Raw genomic sequence first — 27209 nt, forward strand, 5'->3', positions numbered from 1 at the left:
GTCTTACCATGTAGCATCCAGCCCTCCCTGGAAACAGCACGCTGGCATCTCTCCAAGGAGTGTCTTTATTCAGGGTGATCATAAACATCACAGCCTTTCAGAGTAAACCTAATTCCCCGGGGCCCCAGATATACCCAGTCCTTTAGGGCTGGCTGGGAGGCAGCCTGTTTGCTGTAGTGTCTAAGGAGGAGAGAATGACTGCCCATGCAGAAAGCTGGCCTGCCTTGGCTTTCCCACATAATTAGGAGCCCGAGGGACTCACCTCTCTTGGTGGGGGGAGGCTACCTGCAAAGCACCATGCAGACAGGCCTGAGTACAGACAGCAGGGTGAGCTGGGCCTTACTTCCTGCTGTTTGCAGTGGAACAGTCTGTGCTGTCAGAGCTCCCCAAGCCAGACAGCCTTGCTCAGCTACTTGGCCGTGGCCACTTAGGGAACAGAGCCTGAAGAATGACAGGCCAGATGGGCCACGGCTACAGGCGCAGCCTCTTGATGTCCTCGCTGCGGAAGTCCATGCGCAGAGCCAGCACCTGGCGTACTTCGGCAGGGGTGAGGCGCCATGTCAGTGGGCCAGAGTTGGCGCCCCAGTAATCTAGGATCTCCGTGACCTGTGAGGAAGAACACTGGCAAGTCAGCAATGAGAGGCTACCCTGAGAGAAGACAGAGCAGGGCGGTGCCCAGGAAGAAGATGCTCTGTAGTGCTGGGCTGCTGGTGGACACTTGGTTTTGAGAAGAGTCTATCCAAATGTTGTTTCTGCCTCTCTTCCCAATTACCTTTCCCTCACCAGGTCAAGGGAGCCACACATACCCGCTCCAGATTGAGGATTGTGGCCATCTGGGAGAGCCGGGCAAACTTGTCTCGGATGGTCCAGGTGGTCACTGTGGTAAGGTAGGCGATGAGTGACCTCAGCTCCTTATCAAACTGCAGACCGCCCAGCTGCAAGAGAGCGCAAGCTCAGCCAGCGTTCAAGGCCTGGCCCTCCTGTGCCTCAGGCAGCTCCAAGGCCTCAGATGCCAGGGCAGGACTGCAGCTGGATGTGCAGGGAGCTGCAGGCAGCAGACTGAGGGGATGCAAGGCCTAGGATGGCAGGTCTTGTCTTCCTCAGAGGAAAAACAAGAGCTGGGGACCTGTACTCCCTGGACCTTACCCGGTTAAAGGTGGATTTCAGCACCACTCTCTCCAACTCGACTGCAACAAGGCTGGTCATGAGGCCAGTCAAGCTGTCATAGATGACTGGAGACAGGCTGGCCTGCACACAAGAGGTTAGACATAAGCAAGAGTCGTACCTAAGCCCCTCTGCCTCCAACAGGAGTCTTTGGGGGTGGGGGGAGTAAGCACAGTTACAAGAGGCCATCGTCCCCGATGTCTACAGTATGTCTACAGGCTGGAGTATGTCTACAGGCTGGGGCCTGGAAGCGTTTTCGGGGTTCCCAGTGGAGTGTGATAAGAAGCCAAAGGCTGCTGATTTGGGCAGAAGTGGGTAATTCCATAACCCGGTCTCTCAGCCCCTGCTTACCTTGAACTCCGCCATTTGTTGCTCCAGGTTAAGGATGAACTGTTGTACCCAGGGGTCATTGGCCTCATAGTCGTTGAATTCTTCCTGTCAGGAAACAAGCTGGGTCACTGGGAGTTTCTCCAGAAAGTACCATTCACCCTACCCCCCACTTTCACCCCTCTAAGAAAACAGAGGAAGAGGTCTTTCCTCTCTAGCTTCTGACTCATCCAGGTGAAGCAGCTTGGACATCCAAGCTGATATATGCTAAAGCTCCTGGCATTTTATTTCCTTTTGGATCTCATGTTCTGCAGGAATGACATCATTAGGCTAAGAAAAAAGCTCTTAAGTGTGATAGATAGGGCAAAAAGCTTAATAAAAGAGGATGTGCCAGGTCATGGAAAACCCCCTACAGGTGTCTTTCAGAGCCTGTCTGTCTGCAGGAACAACCTGTTTCCTGGGAAGAACCTCGTCTGCCAGAGTGAGGAAAGTGGGCCAAAGGGGCAGGGAAGGGCCGGTCTGTTCAGACAGCTCCACTGCCCTCCAGCCAGGGAGCTGGAGAATGAGGAATAATTCTGGGCCTGATGGCTGCCTATGGTCAGGCTGACCTCTTCGATGTTGTGGGAGACAGATAAGAAGGTGTTGATCCAAGGCTGCACCTGCGGCTTGATGGCTGTGCTGTTTAACTCCGTTAGCCCTTCCTGCGGAAAGAGAGGCAGAGACACATCAGACACAGAAGATGCATATACCTTGCCCTTCCTTTCTTCTGCTCCATCCATCTTGTGACTGCCACGGTGTTAGTCTAGTTCTCTGGTTTTTCTGTGAGCCTGTCCAAAGTCTACCAGAAAATGCTAATCGAAGAGGTCATAAACAACCTGTTCCTTTCCAGATTTGTGCCAATTCAGGTCTAGGCTATGGGGTTGGTTTGGCAAATTCAAGAGATTTCTGAGTACCTGATAGTAGGCAGCACCTTTGCCTAAGGCCAGGCTGCAGGTCTGAGTAACCATGTGGCTGCACTTCCTCTGAGCACCTTTCTGGGCTCTTGGCACTGGGGGCCAAGTGGAGACTCAAAAGGACCACAATGCTGGCTTGTCAGGATGACAACTGCTGAAAAACGAATCTTCAAGGGACTCACACGAGCTCAGTATCTTACATGCTATTCCCTCACTTCTCCTTGTTCCTTATATATATTGATCCCGTAATAAACCAATAACAATATTCTCAGAGCAACACACAGGCACAGGATTCAGTCAACAACTGATCCTGGGGCTTACCTGCAGGAGGTCTCGGAATTTGTTGGACACGGCAGCCAAGTCAGAAAGGCAGCTGTCAAACTTGGCCTGGGCCTGCTCCCCTCCAATGCCCTGGCTGAACAACTTGGTGCAGTCACTCTAGGGGAGAGTACCCAGTTATCAGGCTTCCAAGCATGGCTGGGATGTGCGGGTGCGGGGAGGGTGGGGAAGGTGCCCATGTGCAAGCAGCCATTTCTCCGACTTCAGCTTTCCCTGGGAATAGCTACAGTCCACTACACTCCTAGGCAAGAGTCCTTGAGAGGTTTCAGAAAACTTGGATTCTATCCCAGTGGCTAGCCACTTGGCTCTCATTTCTCCCTTTGTAAGATGAGAGTATTGGTATCAGGGGGTATGAATAAAAAACATAAAAACCGGAAGTTTTTTTATACCTTTAGAGCCAGCCATTCCTAGCTTCAAATTCTGGCTACATATTGGTTGAGTGACCTTGGTCAAGTGATTTAAAAAGTTTCTGAGCTTCAATTACCCTGTTTATAAAATGGGAACACAAATTCCTGTCCCTATGGTAGTTGGGAGAGTTGGAGGAGATGATGCATGAAGTGCCTAGCACAGCTCCTGGCAAGCAGTAGACACTCAGGTGATGCGAGCCTTAATGTTATAGTTTCTGCTTTTTAGATAATTTGGTCCTGGGGTGCCTGGGTGGCTCAGTCAGTGGAGTGTCTGACTCTTGACACCAAGATACCCCAATAAATAAATCTTTATAACAAAATAAAATAATTTGGTCTGGGTGCCCAAGGGAGATCATCATGATCGTAGCTAAGTTTTAAGTGCTTACTGTATGCCAGGCCCTATTTAAAATATTTAACTTTTATTAATTAAGGTACCTGTCTTAAGAAGTAGGTACTGTTACTATCTCTTTGTATAGATGAGGAAACACAGAGAAGTTAGTAATTGGTCTAACACCACCCAGTAGTTAAGTAGTAGAGCTGGGATTCGAGCTGGGATCCTGGCTGCAGAGTGCCTGTTCCTAACGCCTGTACAACAGCCTAGGTATGGAGAACATCACAAGTGGAGCTGCCTGAAACTCACCAAGTTTTGGTTTGCCAGGAGCTCCTTAGAAGTCTGTGCGCTTCTGGCTATGCAGGCAGCAGTGCGGAAGAGCTAGCTGCAAGGGGTCTGATGCAGCTGGCGGGAGCCCTCAGTTCCACAGCAGCTGAACACACACTGTCTTTGCCTGGCCTTGTAACCTCCTCATGCTACCTGACCTGTCCCGAAGGGCTGCTGGTGCGGTTCAGGAAGAACACGCGTGAAATGCACGTCTAAGGTGGGTGGGATTCATGGGAACAGTTTTCTCAACTCTTTGCTACCCTTTTCTTTCACTTGCTAATTCTGCTGGCTCAGGTCTAAATTTCTAACATTTCCCAAAGTACTCCTTCCAAATTCAATATCCTAAGGACAAAATCTTAAGGACAAAGTCAGGAATACAATCTAAAAGGTGCTGTGACTCAACAATGATGACCGCTATCCTGGCAAACAGGTACTGTGTGACGAACACTATGCTTTTGGTTCACTCTTATTATATTCCATTTTAAGGCCTTTTGGGGGGTAAATTTCTAATCTGAATCTCCCACCTGGCTGCTCTCTCTCAGCCTCCTTCAGGAACTGCATCAGTTACAAGGATCTCGCCCCCCGTGCTGGCTCCTGGCCCCCTCAGTCTGCCCATCCCTAAGCCAACACTCACAATCAGCCTGTGCACTGAGCCCTGTGTCTCTGCAGTAACGTTTCCTCCTCGGACTCAGTGTCCGCTGGGATGGCAGGACCCTGGCTCCCCTCCTCTCCCAGAGGCAGACTTTTGGAGTGAGGGAGAGTTGGCCCTTCATTTTCTAATACTTAGCAGCATAATTGTCTTGTGCTATTATTAGTTATTAACTGTTAGTACAGTTACTAACTACCCCGACATGCCTCTTACAAACCAGGTATTTTATATTATTACATTCCATTTTTGTAATAACTCTGTGAGGCAGATATCATTCTCCCTATTTATAGATGAGGACACTGAGGCTCCAGGAGGTTAGAGAACCCACCTCCTGCCACACAGCTGGTCAGTGGTCAAACAGAGCTATGAACCCAGGGGGATCTGACTTCCAAACCCTAGCAATTTACACCACACTGTGCAGTCTTCCTTTAAAAAAAAAATGGTAACAGCAACAGCTTTGTAGCAGGTTTGGTAAACCTTATTTCACCTTAATTTCCTAGTATTTTTATAGGACTTTATAATTTTTTAAAGTGCTTTCAATCCCTTTTTAATTATGCCCCCAATAAACCCAAATGAGGGCAGGAAGGAGATCTGATGAGTGTTGAGGCTCAGGGAGTTAAGGGACTTGCCTGAGGTCACAGGCCCAGTATGTGCTGGAAGTGCTAATTTGAATTCTGATCTTCCAACTGGTGGGCTGATCACGAACGAATCCCCTCTGGTGCTCTGAAGGAAGACTAGCTCCGTGCCAGGGGACGCACAGTCCCCACCAGAACCAGTGCACAGCCCTCCCTGCACAGGCAGGCCCAGAGAGGCTGCAGCTGACAGGCAATGTCCTCCATACCTCCAGCGTCTTTTTCAGGGTGGAGATGTTCTCACTGCACACTTCCACGTTGTTCAGGGTGACCTGGGAGATGAAGACAGAGGAATGTGACTTCCTGCTCACTGGTGTCTGAACCACTCCAGTGCCAGACTGGCTGACAGCTGTACTCCTGAGGCTCAGAGGAGCGCTAAGGAACACACACAGCAAGGTCATCTGGAAGGGTGCTCAGGTCTTAGATTGGGCCGAATGGTGAACCAGGCTTGCCCTTTCTCCTGTGACTGACACTAAGACAGCAAAGCCATCTAATGTCAGGGGTAGTGACCCAAGGTTTCAGGACTTTTTGTCCCATGTCTAGGCACACAGGTCTGGGAGAAGTCCTTAGCTCCAAGCCCAGGTCAGTGAGGCAAAGGCTGACATTCGTTTAAGAAATGCCATCAAGGAGCCTGTTTCTCCCTCTGCCTCTGCCTGCAATTCTGTCTGCCTGTGCTCGCTCTCTCTCCCCCCCCCTCTCTCTCTCTGATAAATAAATAAAATCTTAAAAAAAATTTAAAAAAAAAAAAAAAAAAAAAAAAAAAAAAGAAATGCTTTCTGGGGCACCTGGGTGGCTCAGTTGAGCCATTAAGCATCTGCCTTTGGCTCAGGTCATGATCCCAGAGTTCTGAGATCGAGCCCCATGTGTGGCTCCTTGCTCAGTGGGGAATCTGCTTCTCCGTAGGCCCCTCCCCCTGCTCATGGTCTCTCTGTCAAATAGATAAAATCTTAAAAAAGAAAAGTTTCCTGGGATCTACCCTCTCATAGAGTTCATATTCCAGAAGGCAAGTGAGATTAGAAATATCAGATAACAATAAACACAATGCAGAATAAAGCAGGATGAGAGGACAGAAAGTTTGTGACAGGCCACAGGGCTACAGCCTGAAATAGAAATCAGGTCTCCCTACTCTTGGCTAAGAGCTCCTTCTTTCATAACTGTATCATCTTATAAGCTTGGTGCAGAAATAGGAATCATAAAAAGCAGCGTGTAACAAAAGTGATGATTAAGGCACACTGCTATGGTCATTTTAGAAGAAAGAAACATTTTGGTCTAAGGCATTCAAGGAAAGCTCCTTGGAAGAAATTGGTGACTGAGATGAACTTAATTCAGCTCCAAAAGGCTGGAGTAATTCTGACAAGATGAGGGTGAGTACATTTCTCCACCCGCATCGGCCTTTCTTTAGTGCATTGTCAGGCCTCTTTGATATTTTCTTAATGGTATTTAGGATTACCCAGTAGTATTTTGTTTGCCTTTCCCGCTACAATGAGAGCTCCATAAAGGGAGGGATCTATTCTGTTTTCTTTAGAGCTATATCTCTAGTAGAACGCTGCCCAACAGAACTTTCTTGATGATAGAAATATTCTATATCTTAATTGTCTAGTACAGTAGCCCCTAACCATCTGTACATGAGGCTAATGAACACTTGAAATATGGCTAGTACAACTTAGGAACTGGATTTTTGGTTTAAATTTATTATTTATTTATTAAAAAAATTTATTTGTCAGAGCACAAGCAGGAGGAGAGGTAGGCAGAGGGAGAAGCAGGCCTCCTGCTGGGCAAGGAGCCCGATGCAGGACTTGATCCCAGGACCCTGAGATCATGACTTAAGCAGAAGGCAGACACAGGCATCCCCCCCAGCCTTTTTTTTTTTTTTTTTTTAAGATTTTATTTATTGGTTTAAATTTAAATAGCCATCTCTGCCTACTGGCTGCTACATTGTGCAGTGCAGTTCCAGAGCCTAGAGCAGTGCCTAATACACAGAAGCATCTCAGTAAGTATTTGTTGAATGAATGAGTAAATGAATGTGTTCTGCAGAAGGGAAAACAAACAGTTGCAGAGTGGCAGAAAACCCCAAAAGGTATTTGGGAATCAGCAGAATTAGTGTACAGATATGTGCAGGAAATGGCAAGAGGTAAAGCTGCAGAGGTGAGTGAAGTCAGACTAGAAGTTGGAAGCCACGCTCTACTGTGGACAACGGCGTGGCACCGAGGATTACTACCTACCAGGTGAATGCTGGATGCGCACAGATGTGGTTTGGGAATACTAATCTAGAGGCTGTGCGGGGGTGGAATTACAGAGTTTGGGAGGATCATACTCTCTCTGAACTGGTGTGCTGGGGGCATGACCATGAAGGCAGGGGTAAGGCAGGGAGGACCAGTTTTCAAGAGATGAGTCAGAGGCTTCAGGATTTGGGCATAAAAGAAGAATTCTAGAACTCCAAGGACTGAGATTAGGATGATCCCTCTTGTGTCCCCAAGAGTGCTTCCCTCATCACTGTCCTGCAGCCAATACTGAAAGATCTTGCTGCTGACAGTGCTGAGGCCACTTTCATGGGGGATGGGTAAGACTTATAAAGCCTTCGTTAGCATGCCACACACAAGGCTGCTCACATCACAAGCCTGCAGAGAAATAAGTGCACTGTCACGACAGCTCAAGGATGAAGGCCACAACTTAAATGTTTCCAAGACATTTAAGGGTGTAAGAAAAATCTATCATAAGGGGAAAATGGATTTGAGGTCAAAAGCTATTGATTTCAAAGTTTCATTTTACTGACAGTCCTTGTAAGCATGGATTCACTGGGCTTATCCGTGGTTCGTGGTGACTGATCTGTCAGCACCGATGGGGAATTCATCTTGACAGCCAAATGAATCAAGGTGACATAAGAAATAAGTGCCGCAGTGGGAGTGATGACATTTTAAGTAGATGGCGTTGGGAAAACGGGAAACCTGTCACAAAGCATTTAGCATCACCTTTCTTGTTGGCCTTATCTTCTGGGCCCTCAAACAATGAAGCTGTCTGTGTGGCAGCCAGTGTCATGGGGACTTGTGGGGCCAAGGGGAGAAGAACAGCACTAGTGTGGCAGGATGGGTCAGACTCCGGAAGCTGTCAACAAACCACCACGTGAAGGGGCAGAGCTCTGAGGTGGTCAGCAGCTAGGTGGTCATTTCTGAGCAGAGAAATGAAAGAATAAAAGTAAGTTCGGTAGAAAATGAAATGAATGCAAATATAATGAAAAATTTAAGTCAGTTCGTGATCATAGGGAACTGGCTGCCAGACATTTTGGCAAAGTCTTCCAAAGGTGTCGGATTTCAGAAGCTTCTTGGAGCTGATCCTCTTTCTTGGAAACAACCAGGACATCCCGAATCACTAGAACCCATGCTCAGGGACAATATTTTCAGTGACAGGAAGACAGTGGGGCTGCCTAAAGAGCCTCCATACTGAATCTGCCTCAGGATGAGTCACTGTGGGTTAACTTGCACAGGTGGGTGGATATTAGTATGTTTATGCTACTGTCTCCATAAACAACAGCTCTTAACTCTTTCGGGGGTCACAGATACCTTTAAGAAGCTGATAAAAGCCAAGGACCCTGCTTCCATGGAGAAAAAAAAAGGTACAGACTTGGCATCTAACCCCAGGGTGTCCAGAGACTCTCTTTGTAGGCTACAAATGGAGAGTTCTATTGTTGGGTGTTTCCTTCAGGCTCTGAACCCCAGGAACGAAGAAGACTCAAGAGCCTGGCCATTATGGGGGTGGAGCAGAAGGACCTCTGACAGCACTGTCACCACTCATGCCAATACAGCACATGCCAGGAAGGGCTGATCACAGGCTCAGCACTCATCTATATTCTTTTGACTCATCACAAACTGGCCGTTAACCTTGTATAAGCCCTTTCATCCTTCCATGCTTTTCCCTTCCCAGCTGTCATACAACTGGTAAGACACTGCTTCATGTTGTCCGTCATTCTGGCTAAGAGCTTCAAAAAGGTCATCTTTCTGAGGAAGTTGAAAGCCTAAGAAGTGTGCTAGGAAAACCACCCTGCTAGGCCTAAATGATCAGTACCCCTCCATGTTGTGGGACTTCCCTCAGAGAAGTGGGCTGGAGGCTTGGCACAGATATTACCGTCGGTTCTGTGGCAGATGCAACCCAGGCTTGATACTCAGTGGAGCCTCAGGAACAGCTTCCTAGTGCTCTTGGGAATGAGCACCTGGGAGAGCTGAGGAGCCCAGCCTTCCAGGCAGGGAACAGCGATGTCCTGGATTGGATTGCTCAGAAATAGGTCCCTGAATAAGAAGTGGTTTCAGAACCTTCTAGAGGGAGCTTTCCTTAAAGGAGGAGTTTTCCTTCTACAGAGGGAATGGATGAAAAGTCTCTAGTTGAAAGCTAATTACACTGTGGCTTAGAGGTCATAATTTAACCTCTTGAAATAAATGGACCAGCTCCCAACCTATGGGGCTACCTACCAGAAAGGACAGCTTGGCCTCGTCAGTGCTCTCAATGCCTTTTGTGTCAAATTTGCCTTGCTGGAGGCTGCTGTGCATGATGTTCACGGCACTCGTCACCCCTCGCTGGATATCCTGGAGGGTGGTGGCCGGGAAGCCCATCCGCAGCTTGTTGCACAGAACGTCTCTGGGAGGGAAGCAGAATGGCATATGGAGATCGACAGCACTCGATCTTGCTTCCAGGACGGTGGAAGAGAGGGCGCACGACCCTAACCCAGCGGCATGAGCTGCTCTTTTGCGAGAATAACCAATCCTTGAGACCATTGTAGGAGAACTGGAGCATCCAGGGTATGAGAGAGACCAATGCCCCTTTAAGGGCATTGATATGACCAGAACATATAGAGGATATTGGCCAGTTCTTGGCTTCCTATGAGGATTTCAGTTACCGCCACTGAGCTCCAACAAACGCAAGAGGAGGCACAGAGCTTAGTGAAAGGCAGTACCATTAAGTGGTGAGAGAACAGGTTTTGGGAGTCAGTTCTGGGCTTCACTCCATATTCCACCATTTATGAGGTGCCTGCTCTCCCGGAGCCCTAGTTTCCTCATCTGTAAGAGAGGTAATGGTTCCTACATCATAGGGTTGTTCTCAGGACTGAATGAGAGCAGGAAATTAGTATAGTGCTTGGTTTGTAGCAATGGTAACTATGATTGCTATATTATACCTACTGCCTTCAGCTGAGCTGACTGTTCTCTTTCCTAGGTCTGAGGGCCAGTAACCCCTCCAGTCCAGTTCAAGGAGCACAGATGCAGCCTGTAAGATATCTGGCTGCTCTACAGCTGCCTGGACCCAAGGATGTTGTACCATGGATAGGAGTTTTATCCTGTATAGCAATGAACTAGAATCATATGGGGAAAAAAAAAGGAAGCAACAGGGCCCTCAGGAATCAATATTAAATCAAACTATGACCTTCCTCCTTCCTAGAAAGTAGAAAGGGAGTCAACCCTACCTGAAGTCGGACTCCAGCTCCGTGGTGGCAAGGTTGATCATGGCACAGAGACAGTCGATGCTAGAACTGGACAGAGCCCGCCCAATGCACTTCTTAACAATGTAGAAGACATCATCCACCATGCTGGATGTCAACTGGCCTTTCTCATAGGTGTCCAAAGCCACAGCCTAACCAAAAGGCAAAGCAGCCAGTGAGGGCTCCAATTCTGCATGGCACTGTTCTAGATGGTTCTGGAATAGGCTCTGGTTCTGCTTCTTTTTGAACTTGCCCTTTTTTCTCCCAACATGGCTTACTCTGGTCACAGTCTGGTGTGGATCCTCCTTGCCAAAACAGCTCATTTCCCTACTGATGACTATGTTAAGAATTAAGTATTTAGGGCCTTTGCCCTGGGGACACCTGTTACTCAGGATGTAAGACATCAGGAGAGGCCCTTCTTCCCTGAGGTTCTTTACTCACATACTTCCACGGAAGTAGGTAGGCTCTCTGTCAGGGGATCACAAGTAGGGCTCCCTGAGGAGCTGAGGTGTTCTTTTGTGATTCTTGGGAAAGACATCCTAGCTAGGTCTTTGGAGAGCAGGACAAATCTAAAAATGCCCTCTAATCATACAAAGGGGTACTGCTCGGTTGCACGCAAGGATATTCTCAAAGCAGGCCAAGAAATGTGACATGCCTCGGCCACTCTTCCAGTCTGGTTTTTTGCACAGGAAGCCCAATTTCCAAGGAGTGTATCCTCTGTCCTACCTTGTTGACAGTCTCCCTCATGAAGTACTCCTCCATGGTGATATAGAAGCCAATGAGCTCCTGCATGGTACAGCTCAACAGGCAGTTATTAAGGAGCTTGTCCAGGCTCTTCTGATGCTCTAGGGGACAGCCAGGAAAGGGATACTCACTTTTCTTCCTCAAGAGAAAAAGTTCGACTGTTTAAATTTTCCCAGGTTCCTTTCTAGTCTTTCCTCCCAGTCTGTACATAATTTACATGGTTATAATCACAGTCCAGACATAATTTTGTATTCTGCTTTAAGAAATTATATCATATACACCCTGGGGGACACCTAGGTAGCTCAGTAAATTGAGCGCCTGACTTGATTTTGGTCATGATCTCAGGTAATGAGATGCAGCCCTGCATAGTGCTCTGTGCTTAGCGGGGAGTCTGCTTGAGGATTCGCTCCCCCTCTGCCCCTCCTGCTCGTGCACTTGCATGCAAAGCGCATGCTCTCTCTCTTATTTAAAACCAATAAAGCTTTTAAAAAAGTATATTATAGGGGCGCATGGGTGGCTCAGCGGGTTGGGCCGCTGCCTTCGGCTCGGGTCGTGGACTCGGAGTCCTGGGATCGAGCCCCGCATCTGGCTCTCTGCTTGGCGGGGAGCCTGCTTCCTCCTCTCTCTCTGCCTGCCTCTCTGCCTGCTTGTGATCTCTCTCAAATAAATAAATAAATAAAATCTTTAAAAAAATAAAATAAAAAAGTATATTATATATGCTTGAAACTAATGTAACATTGTATGTCAACTATACTCAAATACAAAATTAATAAAAAAACCCCCAAAAGATTATATCATAAATATTTTCAATGTTTCTACAAAGCTTCTGTTTTCTTAACTTACTTATTTTTAATGGCTGTGTGATAGCTTATCAGGTAGACAGTCCACATTTTTTAAAACTTTTTTTTAACTTTTTAACTTTAAAACTTTTTTTTAACGTTTTATTTATTTATTTGACACCCAGAGAGAGAGAGAGATCACAAGTAGGCAGCAAGAGAGAGAGAAGCAGGCTCCCCACCGAGCAGAGATCCTGATGCAGGGCTCGATCCCAGGACCCTGAGATCATGACCCGAGCCAAAGACAGAGGCCTAACCCATTGAGCCACCCAGGCGCCCCTAAACTCCATCTTTAGACACTTGGATTATTTCTAAATGTTTTGTCCTTATCAGAAATAACTCTGGAAACCACAGTAATTGCAGATTATGGTAATTAAAAAAAAAGATTTTATTTATTATTTATTTGACAGAGATCACACATAGGCAGAGGCAGGCAGAGATAGAGAGGAGAAAACAGGCTCCCCGTGGAGCACAGGGCCCGATGCAGGGATCAATCCCAGGACCCTGGGACCATGACCTGAGCCGAAGGTAGAGGCTTTTAACCCACTGAACCACCCAGGCGCCCGAGATTATGGTAATTTTTAAAAGATTTTTATCTTTAAGTAATCTCTGTACTCAATATGGGACTCAAACTCACAATCCTGAGATCAAGAGTCGCATTCTCGCTGACTGAGAAGGCCAGGCACCCCTACAGTAAAAGTGTTTGTACAAAGGACATTTTACTTCTTTCCCATTAGAATTAACTAGTAAGCCTTAAAATTCCTAAGTTTCCAGGGCAAAGACTGAAATATATTGGGTACACTACATTTCATTCTCTAAACCAGTGTGGTCCAACAAAATTTTCTGTGGTAATTAACATGTTCTGTATCTGTGTTGTCTAATATGGTAGCCACTATTCAGCACTTGAAATGTGGCTAATGTAATTGAGAAACTGAATTCGTTTTTAATTAAAAAAATTTTTAAAATTTTTTATTAACATATAATGTATTATTAGCCCTAGGGGTACAGGTCTGTGAGTTTTTACACACTTCACAGCACTCACCATAGCACATACCCTCCCCAATGTCCATAACCCAACCACCCTCTCCCTACCCCTCTTCCCTCAGCAACTCTCAGTTTGGAGAAACTGAATTCTTTTTTTTTTTTTTTTTTTTAAAGATTTTATTTATTTATTTGACAGACAGAGATCACAAGTAGGCAGAGAGGCAGGCAGAGAGAGAGGAGGAAGCAGGTTCCCTGCTGAGCAGAGAGCCCGATGCGGGGCTCGATCCTAGTACCCTGGGATCATGACCTGAGCCAAAGGCAGAGGCTCCAACCCACTGAGCCACCCAGGCGCCCCTGGAGAAACTGAATTCTTAATTTTAGTTAATTTTAGTTAAATGTAAATCTAGAGAGTCCTATGGGGCTGGTGACTACTGTATTGGACACACAGCTCTGAACAGTGACAGTCTTTATGAATAGCAATGCGCATCAAAATCCAAATGAGCATACATCTTCCTTTAAACATCAAAGCAATACCATTCTGGGTCATATAAATAATTCCCTTGCCATGTATTAAAGTCATGTAGAATGCCAGAGATGCTGTGATAGTTTCAAGTCTTTAGTTCAGGGAATCCTGCATATACTTAACCACCAGGAATTAAATGGTCTTCTTAAAAATCCAGAGAATCAATCTGTAAATGAAACTGGACTATGGCCCACATTTCTTCCCAATGTATTTATCCCTTTAAAACTTGTGACTGGGGGAACTGGGAGACTGAGGGAGGGAGTGAAAGGCTTTCTTTATACTACATACTCTTTTCATATACTCTTTAAAATATATACTCTTTTTTCAATATTATGGCTCAATACTGTATTAAAGTGTTTTTTTTTAAAGATTTTATTTATTTATTTGACAGACAGAGATCACAAGTAGGCAGAGAGGCAGGCAGAGAGAAAGGAAGAGGCAGGCTCCCTGCTGAGCAGAGAGCCTGAAGTGGGGCTCGATCCCAGGACCCTGGGATCATGACCTGAGCCGAAGGCAGAGGCTTTAACCCACTGAGCCACCCAGGCGCCCCTTAAAGTGTTATTTATTTATTTTTTTTTTAAAAGATTTTATTTATTTATTTGACAGAGAGAAATCACAAGTAGATGGAGAGGCAGGCAAAGAGAGAGAGAGGGAAGCAGGCTCTCTGCTGAGCAGGGAGCCCGATGTGGGACTCGATCCCAGGACTCTGAGATCATGACCTGAGCCGAAGGCAGCGGCTTAACCCACTGAGCCACCCAGGCGCCCCTTAAAGTGTTATTTTTAAGAAAAGATTTTATTTTAGAGAGAGAGAAAGAGAGCAAGTGTGCACAGCTTGATCTCAGGACTCTAGGCTCATGACCTGAGGCGAAGGCCCACGCTTAACCAACTGAGCCACCCAGGAGCCCCTGAAGTGTTACATACTATAAAATTCACACCTTGTATTTGTACATTTCAATTTTTTTTTAAAGTAATTTTACAGAGTTTTGTAATAATAGCCACAATCCAGTTTTAGAATATTCTTATCACTCCCGAAAGTATCCTTACGGAATTAAGTATATCTTTTTGTTCTGTGTACCTACACGTCATGTGCGCAAATCACTTATTTATTTACTTATTTTTTATCATTATTATTTTTTAAGATTTTATTTTTAAGTAATCTCTGTACCCAATGTGGGGCTCAAACTCACAATCCCAACATTAAGAGTCACATGCTCCACCAACTAAGCCAGCCAGGTGGCTGGCTTAGTTATATTAAATACTATTTATTTATATTATTTATTACATATGAATACTATTTATTATTTATACTATTTATATTTATTGATTTTATATTTATATTAAATATTAAATACTAATCCCTAAGTCGAGCTGGCAATGAAACATGGTGTGGAGAAAAGATTAGAGGAAAATAATTTAACCGTTCTGGACATTAGCTTTCCTCACCTGTAAAATGACTAAATGGTCTCATAGAGCGAGTCTAATTCTAATATTCAGTAAGTCTGTCTTTTTGGGAGTCACAGACTACAAAGGTTAAGAAGTGCTAGTTATTTCTTTGTTAAGAGATCTGTGGCTTACAAGAGCAGTGTGGTGTGATTAAGAGATCAATGCCAGGGGCTCCTGGGTGGCTCAGAGGGTTAAGCCTCTGCCTTCGGCTCAGGTCATGATCCCAAGGTCCTGGGATCAAGCCCCACATCGGGCTCTCTGCTCAGCAGGGAGCCTGCTTCCCCCCCTCTCTCTGCCTGCCTCTCTGCCTACTTGTGATCTCTATCTGTCAAACAAATAAATAAAATCTTAAAAAAAAAAAAAAAAAAAAAAAAAGAGATCAATGCCAACTCTGTCCTAGCCCTCCCAGAAAATATGGGAAATGCCTTTTACCTTGCTTTACTTCTTCTGAGGCCATGGAGTCCCCCACCTCAAAATCAGAGCTGATCCTCTTCCTGAGGAAGCGTAAGTACAGCTCACTGCGGGCATTCATGAGGGTGACCTCAGTCAGGATAGGGTCCAGTTCCCTAAGAGACATGGAGCAGGAGTAAGAAGGAGGACACTGGATTCTTAGATATAAGAACTACTGGGCAAACACAGTCCCAAACTCCCTCTCCCACTGGGCCCAGAAGGGTGAGCTCTGCCAGATAGTCATACTGGCTCTGCTGGCCCGATTATACTCAGAGACAGCTTCAACCACATACTCTACTTACTGTTTCACCTGAACCCACTCACCACTAAAATAATGTCAGGGCTAAATAAGAGAATGCGAGGTGTAGTTTTGCTAGTGGTTTACCTATGCTTCACATGAAAGGAACCACACCTCCCCAACCTCTTATTTAGCTATGGTGGGATTTTAGAATACACTATTAAACTATGACCCATGCCCATTCAGATGAAAAGGAAAACAATCTTGAAAAAATTAACAAAGTTGAAGGACTCATACTTCCCAATTTGAAAACATAAAACAATGTATGCCATACAGTAAATACTATATATATGTTAAGTATTATTATTATCTACTTTATAGACTACAGATGCCACAAGGAAAGAATTATGTCTGGTTTGCTTACTTTGCTTGCTGCCACATCCCTAGTACCAAAGACCAGTGTTTGACCCAAAATGTGTACTCAGTAAAAATTTACTGATTGAATGAATACATTTTTTTAATGTCTGAATTTTAACAAGCATATTTTTATTAGAAAAAAATAAAAGCTTGAGTCAGAGTATTTCTGAAACACAGATCACATAGTAACAGAGCAGTCTCTGAATGATACACAATTACCAATTCAAACTCCTATGGGCTAAGAAAAAGAGGGTTATTACCTTGGTTCTATTTTTTCTGTTGTAGAATTTCTCATCAAGCTATTCTGGACATGCCGGAACTGCAATATACCAAAGAAATGAGAATGTTCTTCCCCACCCTCCTTCTACCTCCCTCCTGCTGGTCCCTCCAAACTTCTGGCATAAAAGAATGTTTAAGTTTAGTCTGCTTAACAGGCAGACCAAAAGTAGGCTATCAGCATGATGAGCCAAAAATTTACTTTTGATTTAGATTCTAATCTAAATCTATTATTGCACTTAGAAGTGATGTTAATGGTGTTCAAATGAACTACTGCCTACTCTCCTAGAGTTCTAGAAATAAAGCTGAACGGCTACCCCTATTTTTTTTTTTTTAAGATTTTTATTTATTTATTTATTTATTTATTTATTTATTTGAGAGAGAGATCACAAGTTGATAGAGAGGCAGGCAGAGAGAGAGAGAGAGGGATGCAGGCTCCCTGCCAAGCAGAGAGCCCGATGCGGGACTCGATCCCAGGACCCCGAGATCATGACCTGAGCTGAAGACAGCGGCTTAACCCACTGAGCCACCCAGGCACCCGGCTACCCCTATTTCTAAATCCTACTTACTTCCTCTGCTCAAAGGAAAGGAGAAATAAAGTTCACAAAAAAAGCAAGTGTTACTGTGAGCACTTAAAGAACTAAGGAGAAGTCTGAGACAAATGACTTGACACTTAACAGGACCTTAAGAAATAGAATTCTTATACCACTAGAAGGTACTGTTGCACATTCTGTGATAGAGAGGTGCTCTAATGTTTCTGTTTCAAGAAGCCCCTTCTACTTCTTTCTCAGTCTTGTACTATATTATCAGAAGACCTCAAATCCAAAGTAAGCTGCTGAGAGGAAAGATGCAGGCAGTGTGCATTTGGCACGTATTTTTCTATTTCTGCTTTCGTCCCTTCCCTATCGCACCTTAAATTTATTGCATTCAGTATCGCTGGCTCACACGGTGTCCAAACCCCCCTGCAGCTTCCCCAGCTCACCTGCTGATGGTAGTCCCGCTGCTTGATGAACTTGTCCACCACTTTCTCCACTTGTCTGTCACATTCCACCTGCAGATATTTTATCAGAGTATAAAGTCTCCCTGGCCCATAATAGGTCTCCACTATTGGCTGGTGGGTCTCCACAATGCGGGCAATACCTAGAATGGAGAAAATGAGAGCGCTGGATTCCAAATATTCCCTCCACAAAATAAACTCCTTTCTTCTATCCAGGACTCTGGGGTCTAACTCAACCTTCCAAAATGAATACAAATGGTTCGTGCCAGTACTGGGAATTGCTAAGCAAATGTCTGTTTTATACAGTGCTTGGTAAATCAGAAGGCATTTACTTTATGTATGATAGTTTAACAGGAGCATCTTTAGAAATCAGCATCACTCTCTTCCCAATAATTTACTTTATGGTTAAATTTACTCTTAGCATTTGGGTCTTGAGGGAAAGGGTGGCTTAAAAGACTTGAGAGCCTAATTTTTGCTAATTAGATACTGAAATAAAAAGTTAATTCTCCAGGGTCGCCAGGATGGCTCAGTGGGTTAAACCTCTGCCTTCGGCTCAGGTCATGATCTCAGGGTACTGGGGTTGAGCCCCACATTGGGCTCTCTACTCAGCAGGGAGTAGGAGTGTTTCCCTCTCTCTCTCTCTTTGCCTGCCTCTCTGCCTACTTATAATCTCTCTCTCTGTCAAATACATAAATAAAATCTTAAAAAAAAAATTTAATTCTCTAATGTATCAATCAATACACAGCAAGCTATAAGAATAAAATGAAGGCATCAGGCAAGCAAGGGGAGAAGAAAACCTAGGATGTGGGTGTTAAGTGGTGAAATCTCCAGTCTCTCTCGAGTGGAAAAGGAGATTTACCTTCAAAAAGAAGAGTGAGTGTATCTGCAAAGATGACTGCAGCTCTCCGATCACTCATGTCTGTCCCCAGCACCAACAGCAGATTCTCCTCAGATTTACTGGCCACCTGAAAAGTGGAAAATCCACAATTCTCAGATCAAAGGCTAGTTTTAGTTTTCCAAAAAGACCTCCCTTGACTCTCTTTTCCCATGTTTGCTTTGATGCTTGAAAGCTTAGAGAGGATAGAGGAACATCCCTTGGGGGCTCTGAGTTGTCTGGGCCTCACACAAGACAAAGAACTTGAGCATAGTGGTAACTCTTCTTTAATTCAAAGATATAAATAATGCTTTCCTTTTCTTTGAAGGTATGTATTGCCATTACCCAAACGAGAAAGTCCCCACTTCCAATAATCACCTCAAAGGATAACTCAAAGTTATCATTAATGGTGCTTCATTGAGAGTGCCCGGGCGACTCAGTCGTTAAGTGTTTGCTTCGGCTTGGGTCATGGTCCCAGGGTCCTGGGATCGAGTCCTATATCGGGTTCCCTGCTCAGCAGGAAACCTGCTTTTCCCTCTCCCACTCCCTTTGCTTGTTTCCCTCTCTGGCTGTCTCTTTCTGTCAAATAAATAAAATCCTAAAAAAAAAATTAAACACCTAAACAAAAATGGTGCTTCATTGAGCAGGACAAGGAATATGGGTACTGCAGAAGGGACTTTAAGGGGATTTACTTATTTATCTTTTAAGATTTTATTTATTTTATAATTTTTTAAAAATTTATTTATTTGACAGACAGAGATCACAAGTAGGCAGAGAGGCAGGCAGAGAGAGAGAGAGAGGGAAGCAGGCTCCCCGCTGAGCAGAGATTCCCGATGTGGGGCTCGATCCCAGGACCCTGAGATCATGACCTGAACTGAAGGCAGAGGCTTAATCCACTGAATCACCCAGGTGCCCCAAGATTTGATTTATTTTAAAGGGATTTAAAGTAAAAGCCATTTCTAGATCAAGATGGCAAAGTACTGATAAAAAATGGCCAGCCCCACATATCCCCCTTATATTTTATTTTATTTTTTAAGATTTTATTTATTTGACAGAGATCACAAGTAGGCAGAAATGCAGGCGCGGGGGCGGGGGGTGGGGAAGCAGGCTCCCCGCTGAGCAGAGTGCCTGATGTGGGGCTTGACCCCAGAATCCCAGGATCATGACCTGAGCTGAAGTCAGAGGCTTTAATGCACTGAGCCACCCAGGCGCCCCTTATATTTTGTTTTTTATAAATTTTTGAGAATGGTTAAGACATACACACTTAAATATTCAAAAGGAATAAAGGAGTGCTCAGTGAAAAGCAGTTCTGCCTTTATCTATGTCTCTTAGTCTCCTAAGTCTCTTCTCCAGAGAAAACCATTATTAACCCTTACACAAACATGTATTTTATTGTCACTTCTGTCATTTGAAGCAAAAATGCTGCATATAGTTGTTTAACTTAACCATATGTTAGAAAAAGAAACAGGTCAGCACATTCAGAACTGTCTCATTTTTTTTTTTAAATATTGTTTTAATTAAAGATTTTTATTTATTTATTTGAGAGAGAGAGAGCATGAGAGGGGAGGTCAGAGGGACAAGCAGACTCCCCATGGAGCTGGGAGCCCAATGCGGGACTCCATCCTGGGACTCTGGGATCATGACCTGAGCTGAAGGCAGTTGCTTAACCAACTGAGCCACCCAGGTGCCCTGTCTCATTTTTCTTAATGCAGAATAGTGTTCTATCACAGGGAATCTGCTGGGGGGGAGGTGGCAGGATGTACTCTGACATATAAACAACCCTCTGCACACATGTCTGCTGAGATTTGCATCTTTCCACCTAACGTCAAGGGGAAGGGGCTGAGTCTTTAACTGAAACCTGTCTCTTTTTCAGGATTTAACCTTAAGTGACCTCACCTCCTTCATCTCAAAGTGGCTTATTTTGAGACCCAATCCTGGTTATGAAGTCTGAAAACAACTAGCCAACAACGCTGAATGCTCTTAAAAGAAGCCAGTTTCTGGCTGACATCTTAAAAAGGGTGATTCAGCTTGTCAGAGAATTTGCATTTTAATTTTCCCATGTTTTCACTCAGCCTGTCAGAACTGAATGTACATCAGTAGATGTCTAGGCCATAGCTAGGTAAGTGTTGAATGAATGTATGCATCCAGTCCTGCTACAGTGGGAGCAGGAAACGGGAGTTAAATCCAGAAGTGAGAAAGAATCCACAGAAACTGGATCCACACAGTGCCCCAGTCTGCAGGCAGAGAATCATACCACTCTCTTACCAAGCAATCGGGGGCCATACCTGCTTGCAAAGGTATTCTGAGAACTTGCTTAATCCCTCCTCATGTAGACCCAGCAGTGGGAAGATCTTGAAGAAGCGCTCCACCTGGGGCAGATCCCCTTCCTTAGTAGCAATGGCAAACTTCTCTGTTACAATGGCTTTGAGACGCTGCTCAGCTTCCTGCAGCAATTTCAGGTTGGCGTCAATCATGCTGCCTGCACAATGGGAGGAATATGGGAAATAATGTAAAGAATCGAACTCTCTCGGGTCCATGCCATTTTGTGCACCACTATTCATTCGAAATATACAGAAGTTCTAATAGAGCGAAAAAAAAAAGTAAGATCTGTGCACAAGTAACTATAACAAACTAAGTGTATAAGTGTAGTAAGAAAGTGTCCACAAGTCACATTTCAGTTGAAGTTAATTAGAAAAGTCTTCCCAGAAATGATATCCTATGTTTTAAAGATGGGCAGGGTTTTTTTTTTTTTTTTTTTTTTTTTTTTTTAAAGATTTTATTTATTTATTCGACAGAGAGAAATCACAAGTAGGCAGAGAGGCAGGCAGAGAGAGAGAGAGGAGGAAGCAGGCTCCCTGCTGAGCAGAGAGCCCGATGCGGGACTCGATCCCAGGACCCCGAGATCATGACCTGAGCCGAAGGCAGCGGCTTAACCACTGAGCCACCCAGGCGCCCTGGGCAGGGTTTTGATACCTGAAAAACAAGTACATACATTCCAGGCCAAGGGAATGAAATGGGCAAAGGAATAGAGAGAAAAAGATGAAAAAAATATTTCTAGGGTATTGCAAGTAATATAAACTCTGGCATACAGAGTATTCTATATACATGCACAGGGAATGGATGCGTGAGTGAACAGCATGAAACAAAGTGAGAAAGACAGGGTGGGTTGAAATCACAGAAGGCCTGGAAAGCCAGGCTAAGAATTCAATTTTGTAAGTAGGTGATATGGTCAAGTGAAAACCCACTGGCCAGAGGAACAATAGATCTGGATTCAGTTTCCTTTTCCATAAAATGGGAATAACAACACCTGTCCTAGGGTAGTCTACAACCTCTACAGGGTTGAGTATCAGACAACGAAATTGCCTGATACCCTTTTCTTGGGTGAGTTTGCCTTGTTCAGATTACAGATGCTTGTAACTAAACCAGAATTTATAGGTGCTTAAACCAGATTACAGATACTTGTAACGACCATAGAAATCAACAATTTGGGATGGATGTCACCTTCTTTGCCCTGTCGGCTGAGTTCAATGACTGACTTGTCCAGGCACAAGTAGCGATGAATGTGGGCCGCAGCCTGCTCATAATCTTCATTCCTCAAAGCAGTCTGAACTCCATCCATGCAGAACTTCAGGTCCAAGATATCATCAGCTCTCTGAATGGCTTGATAGAGGCGGTTCTGCAAAAAGACCTGGAGCTTAGAAACAATGCCCTATTCTTTCAAAACATCTCTTCAGAAGGTAGGGAGATTCAGGAGGAGAATCCAGTTAACCCGAGGCCCTGAACCAAAACCAAGACCAGTTATAAAACTGTTACTGATGATGATCAATAGCACCGACAGTATCATGCAATTTTATTTACGTGACGAGGTCATTCATTTTAATGGAAACAGGAACAGGGATAAGCCATATTTGAATTTGGCCGATGCTATTAAATTAATAATGGAATCAGGCTGTATTTAACATTTGGGAAGAGGATATTATAAACCAAGTAATAAGATAAGTGATACATGTGGAAAATATTTTTCTTTTAGAATAGGCAAGATTTTTTTTCTTTAAGTTTTGTTTATTTAAGTAATCTCTACATCCAACATGGGGCTAGAACTCACAACCCTAAGATCAAGAGTTGTGCTCTCTTCTTTCCGAGCCAGTCAGGTTCCCCTAGAATAAGCAAGAATGTATAAAAAAAAAAAAACCTTAACAATGTGACTTGGTGGTTGTGTGGCTATTAGCATTTTGTGGTAAGTTATTTTTACAGAATCTCAACAAATAGATTGGAAAGAGTTATGGTATTTCACAGGGGAAAACTGAGACTGGGACTGACTTATTCAGGAACTCAGATCCTCTGCTATTCACTTCAGTAGTCATTAATACTCTATGGCCAGTGAGGACTTGAAATGTGGCTAGTCCAAATTAAGATGTGTAAAACACACACTGACCTTCAAAGATTTAGTATAGAAATAAGGCAAAATGTCTCATTAATACCATTTTATAGTAATCATATGTTTAAATGGTATTTTGGATATAATGGGTTAAATAAAACATATTACTAAGATTATTTTCACCTATTTCTATTTTATTTTTTATTTTAAAAATATTTTATTTATTTATTTTTGAATTTAAAAAGATTGATTGATTGATTTCACAGAGCAAGAGGGAGAGAGAGAAGCAGTTTCCCCACTGAGCAGGGAGCCTGATGTGGGGTTCAATCCCAAGACCCTGGGACTATGACTTGAGCCGAAGACAGATGCCTAACCAACTGAGCTACCCAGGCGACCCTCTGTTTTACTTTTTAAAATAATGAAAAAAAAAAATACTGGCTACTAGTGGGACACCTGGCTGGCTCAGTCAGGAAAGCATGATACTCTTGATCTCAGGGTCACGCATTTAAAACCCATGTTGGGTGCAGAGCCTACTTGAAAGAAAGATAAAGAAAGAAGGAAGGAAGGAAGAAAAGAGAAAGAAAGAGGAAAAATAGAAAAATGAAGAAAAATGGCTACTAGAAAAATCTAAAGTTAAATGTATGGTTTATATTCTTTTCCAATTTGGATGATTTCTTTTTTTTTTTTTTTTTTTTTTAAAGATTTTTATTTATTTATTTGACAGAGAGAGATCACAAGCAGGCAGAGAGGCAGGCAGAGAGAGAGGAAGGGAAGCAGGCCCCCTGCTGAGCAGAGAGCCCGATGCGGGACTCGACCCCAGGACCCTGAGATCATGACCTGAGCTGAAGGCAGTGGCTTAACCCACTGAGCCACCCAGGCGCCCAATTTGGATGATTTCTATTTCATTTTCTTGCCTAAATGCCTGGCTAGGAATTCCAGTACAATGTTGAAGAAAAGAAGAGCTGCATCCTTATTTTATTCCTGATCTTAGGGGCAATGCACCCAGTCTTTCACTGGTAAGTATGAAGTCAGATGTGGGATTTTTGTAATTGGCCTTTATCAGGTTGAGGAAGTTCTTTTTATTACAAGTTTTTTTTGAGTTTATGCCTTTTCTGAGTTTATGAGATGATCATGTGTTTTTATCCTTTACTCTACTGATGTGGTAGATATATTAATTGATTTTCAGGGTTTTTTTTTTTAAAGGATTTTATTTAATTATCTGACAGAGAGAGAGAGTGAGCACGAGAGAGGGAACACAAGCAGGGGGAGTGGGAGAGGGAGATGGAAGCCTCCTGCTGAGCAGGAAGCTGATGCAAGGCTCGACCTCAGGACTCTGAGATCAGGTAGACTGAGCTACCCAGGTGCCCCTAATTTTCAGATGTTAAAGCAACTCTGCATTCCTGGGATAAATCCCACTTGGTCATAGTATATTCTTTTTCATGTGGTGCTAGATTTGGTTTGTTGGTGTTGCTAAGGATTTTTATGTCCTTATTCATAAGATGTACTGGTCTTGAGTTTTCTCTTCTTCTGCCTCTCTGTTGGGTTTTACTATCTTGGATTAAATTTCTATTGAATGGTGCTACTGTAATTTCTAATGCGGTGGCCTCTCTATTGCCCCCTACTAACTCAAACATCAGAAGTTCAACAGGATTACCTTGGCCAAGTCAAGCTGACGGACTTTGCTGGATACATTCTCAGCTAGGTTGCAGGTAAAGGTGATCATTCCAGCTAGCTGCTTTGCATCTCCTTCAATCAACTGCAGATTGGGACTGGAGACACATGACAGCAAATATACATCCAGAGAGGCAGAAGGTAGGAATAAGAGATGGAAAATTTTTTTTGTAAATGGAGACTATGTCTTCTACTGTCTTTGTACTTCCCCACAACTTTTAGCTCAGTTCACTCTACTCACAGATTTTCCTAAAGAGTATTTTGCTGAAAACTCAGGTCTGTACTAAATTAAAAAAATGACTTTTTATAACTACTAAACAGACCTAAACAGACTTTTTATAACTACTAAACAGAATAGATGCTCCCCATTGCTGAGTATAAAGTGCAATAACCAACAAGCAAAGAGGGTGATGAGATCAAAGAGCAATTTTTATGCCTAGCAAATACCCAAAGTTTGTAAAAACAGTGGTTCTCAACCTTGAACCATAATCAGGATCAGTGGGTGTGCCTGTTAAAGGCTTGTCAGATTCCTTGGCTCTATGCGCCAAGTTTCTGATTCAGTAGGTTTTGAGTGGCGACTCGTAATTTGCATTTCCAACAAGTTTCCCAATGAGTTTGATACTTCCAAGGACACTTTTGAGAACCACTTGACTATACCCTTAAGTGTTCATTTCATTCTGAAATAATCCTCCTCTACATTTCAAAGTCAAGTAGCATTTTACAACAGAAAGTTAGGAAAAACAGTAATTTATCCATCCAGTGGACCTTGTCGGAATGACAATAGCGCTGCGAGACTCACCCCATTCGATGGAGAGTGACCATTTTACTTTCAATGGTGTTTTGCTGTTCCAAAAGAGCATCCAGTTCTCTCTCTACCAGTTTCTGAAACACAGACAAGCATTTTGTCATCAGAATGGTCAGAAGGAACCTTAAGAGTAATCTAACCCAACCACTTAGCTTAAGGGTGAATCACGTTTCGAATGTCTTTCCTTTCACTGAGTTCTCCTAGGACTTTAACCAACAATACTTCATTTTTTGCATGTATCACATTGCAGGCTGGCTGCTACCTATTGTATATTTTATCCCATCTAGCAGATGAACACCATAAAGGCCAGAAGTAAACTTTAATTCAATATAAGTAGCATAGTACCTAATGCAGGAAGGCATTTAAAATATAATCGCTAAATGAAACTTTCAAAGTGGAAGTTACAAAAAGTCCCTTCATAGTGTACAGTCAGTACCCAGAAGGGATAAAAACATAATTCTCTCAACAAAGTTATTTACTGCATTACTGCAAAAGACATTAACCTTCTTAAATGCTTGAGTTTCTTCATCTGTAAAACGTAATACATATCCTATAGTACTGTTGTGAGAGCCAAACAAGGTAACAAATGTAAAGTGCTTAACAGAGTATGTGAAGCATTGTTTATTAACAGCCATCGATATCAGCTATATATTTCTATTAAAATAGTTCAGTAGGATCCAGAGGGGAACGTCCCCTTGACAGTCATCAAAAACAAATACAGAACTAAAATTGTCCTGTCTGGAAGATGGGCTTAATTTCACCTTAAAAATTGACTGCCTTAATGAATGCATGCTTAGGACTGTTAAAATACTAAATTTTATAAAGCACATCTTGCTGAAAAATGTCACCATAAAATGCTTTACTTGGTGCAATTTAATATTTGGAGATATTCTTAGATATCAATAATCCCTCCTCCCTCCCGCTGAAACTGACTTTTGTACTCAAACTTAATTAAAAGTTTGGTTTAGGGAACAGCTACTAAACTTTATCAGGCCTTAGATCTCTTTCTTCTGAGTGGCAAGGAACCCAAATGATATCATAAAAATATACTGGCAGCATCAGGTTGCCACGGAAAATGGAGGGTGCAAGGAATCCTTAAGAGAATACAGTCTATGCCCCTGACACAATGCAGGGGTCTAAAAGATGAAAGTTCCTAGTTCAAGATTAGACAGTTGTGCCTGTCTTAAAACCTCAAGCTTCTACAAAGCTGTGCACTTACCCAACGCTAAAACTACACCCCCCCCCCCCAAGTCATTCCCTACAAAAGTCTTATAACGCTTCAGGTTTCTTTGCAAAGACTTCCTTCTTAAAGGAGGTAACGCGGTGAAAGCGTTTCGTAATTTTTTAAATGGCTAATTCAATGCAAGGGAGCCTTTCTCACTTTGAGAAGCAAGCAAGTTGACTCTAACTGCTCTGGCCGAAAAACTTAGATTAAGGGCCAGGGAAATCAAAGGGAACGAAGCAGATCGCCGAAATAACACGGAAAACAAGTGTAGGGACACCAGATCAAGTGAACAGAGATGTCACATCCTCCCAGATACACTCAACTACACTCCTCCTTCTTCAATAAGTGCTTTTTTTGTTTCCCTCGGCAGAGGCAGAGAGAGAACTTCCCACAGCCCGGAATTCCCAAAACTGACGTCTCCTAAGCCCCCTGCCCCTGGGCCATTCCCCCACCTCCTCGCCGCAGAGCCGTTCGTATACAGCCTCTAGCTCCTGCAGCTCGGTCAGGGAGCGAATGAGCTCAGTAGAGATTTCCGAGCAGCAGCCTCCTCCCATCCCCTCAGGCGAAGGAACCCCTGACAGCTTCTGAGGGGACTCGAGATCCGCCATCTTGGTCCCCATTTCGCTCTTCCGGCCCCGCGAGGCCCCCGCCTCGTTTGCGCGCCCGGTCATGCGGCTGCCCAAGAAAATGCCCGACGGATTTATGGGTAGTTTTTTTTTTTTTTTTTTTAAGTACACTGTAAAAGGTCTGTTTGATTT

General features: G+C 43.9%; 1 protein-coding gene across 1 annotated transcript; it reads right to left on the reverse strand.

The window, feature by feature from the left end:
- Positions 1–49: 49 nt before the first annotated feature.
- Positions 50–27098, reverse strand: COG4 (component of oligomeric golgi complex 4). Its single transcript, XM_059152170.1, has 19 exons — positions 26904–27098; positions 25221–25303; positions 24405–24519; positions 21874–22048; positions 20658–20851; positions 18358–18463; positions 17484–17641; positions 16486–16544; positions 15553–15686; positions 11317–11435; positions 10576–10742; positions 9590–9755; positions 5339–5401; positions 2766–2882; positions 2100–2192; positions 1516–1599; positions 1147–1248; positions 807–935; positions 50–606 (listed from the first exon to the last, which is right to left on the reverse strand). The coding sequence occupies exons 1-19, from the start codon at positions 27069–27071 to the stop codon at positions 472–474; spliced, it is 2367 nt and encodes a 788-aa protein (XP_059008153.1). The 5' UTR covers positions 27072–27098; the 3' UTR covers positions 50–471.
- Positions 27099–27209: the final 111 nt, after the last annotated feature.

Source organism: Mustela lutreola, chromosome 16 (assembly GCF_030435805.1).
Source record: "Mustela lutreola isolate mMusLut2 chromosome 16, mMusLut2.pri, whole genome shotgun sequence".
NCBI lineage: Eukaryota > Metazoa > Chordata > Mammalia > Carnivora > Mustelidae > Mustela > Mustela lutreola.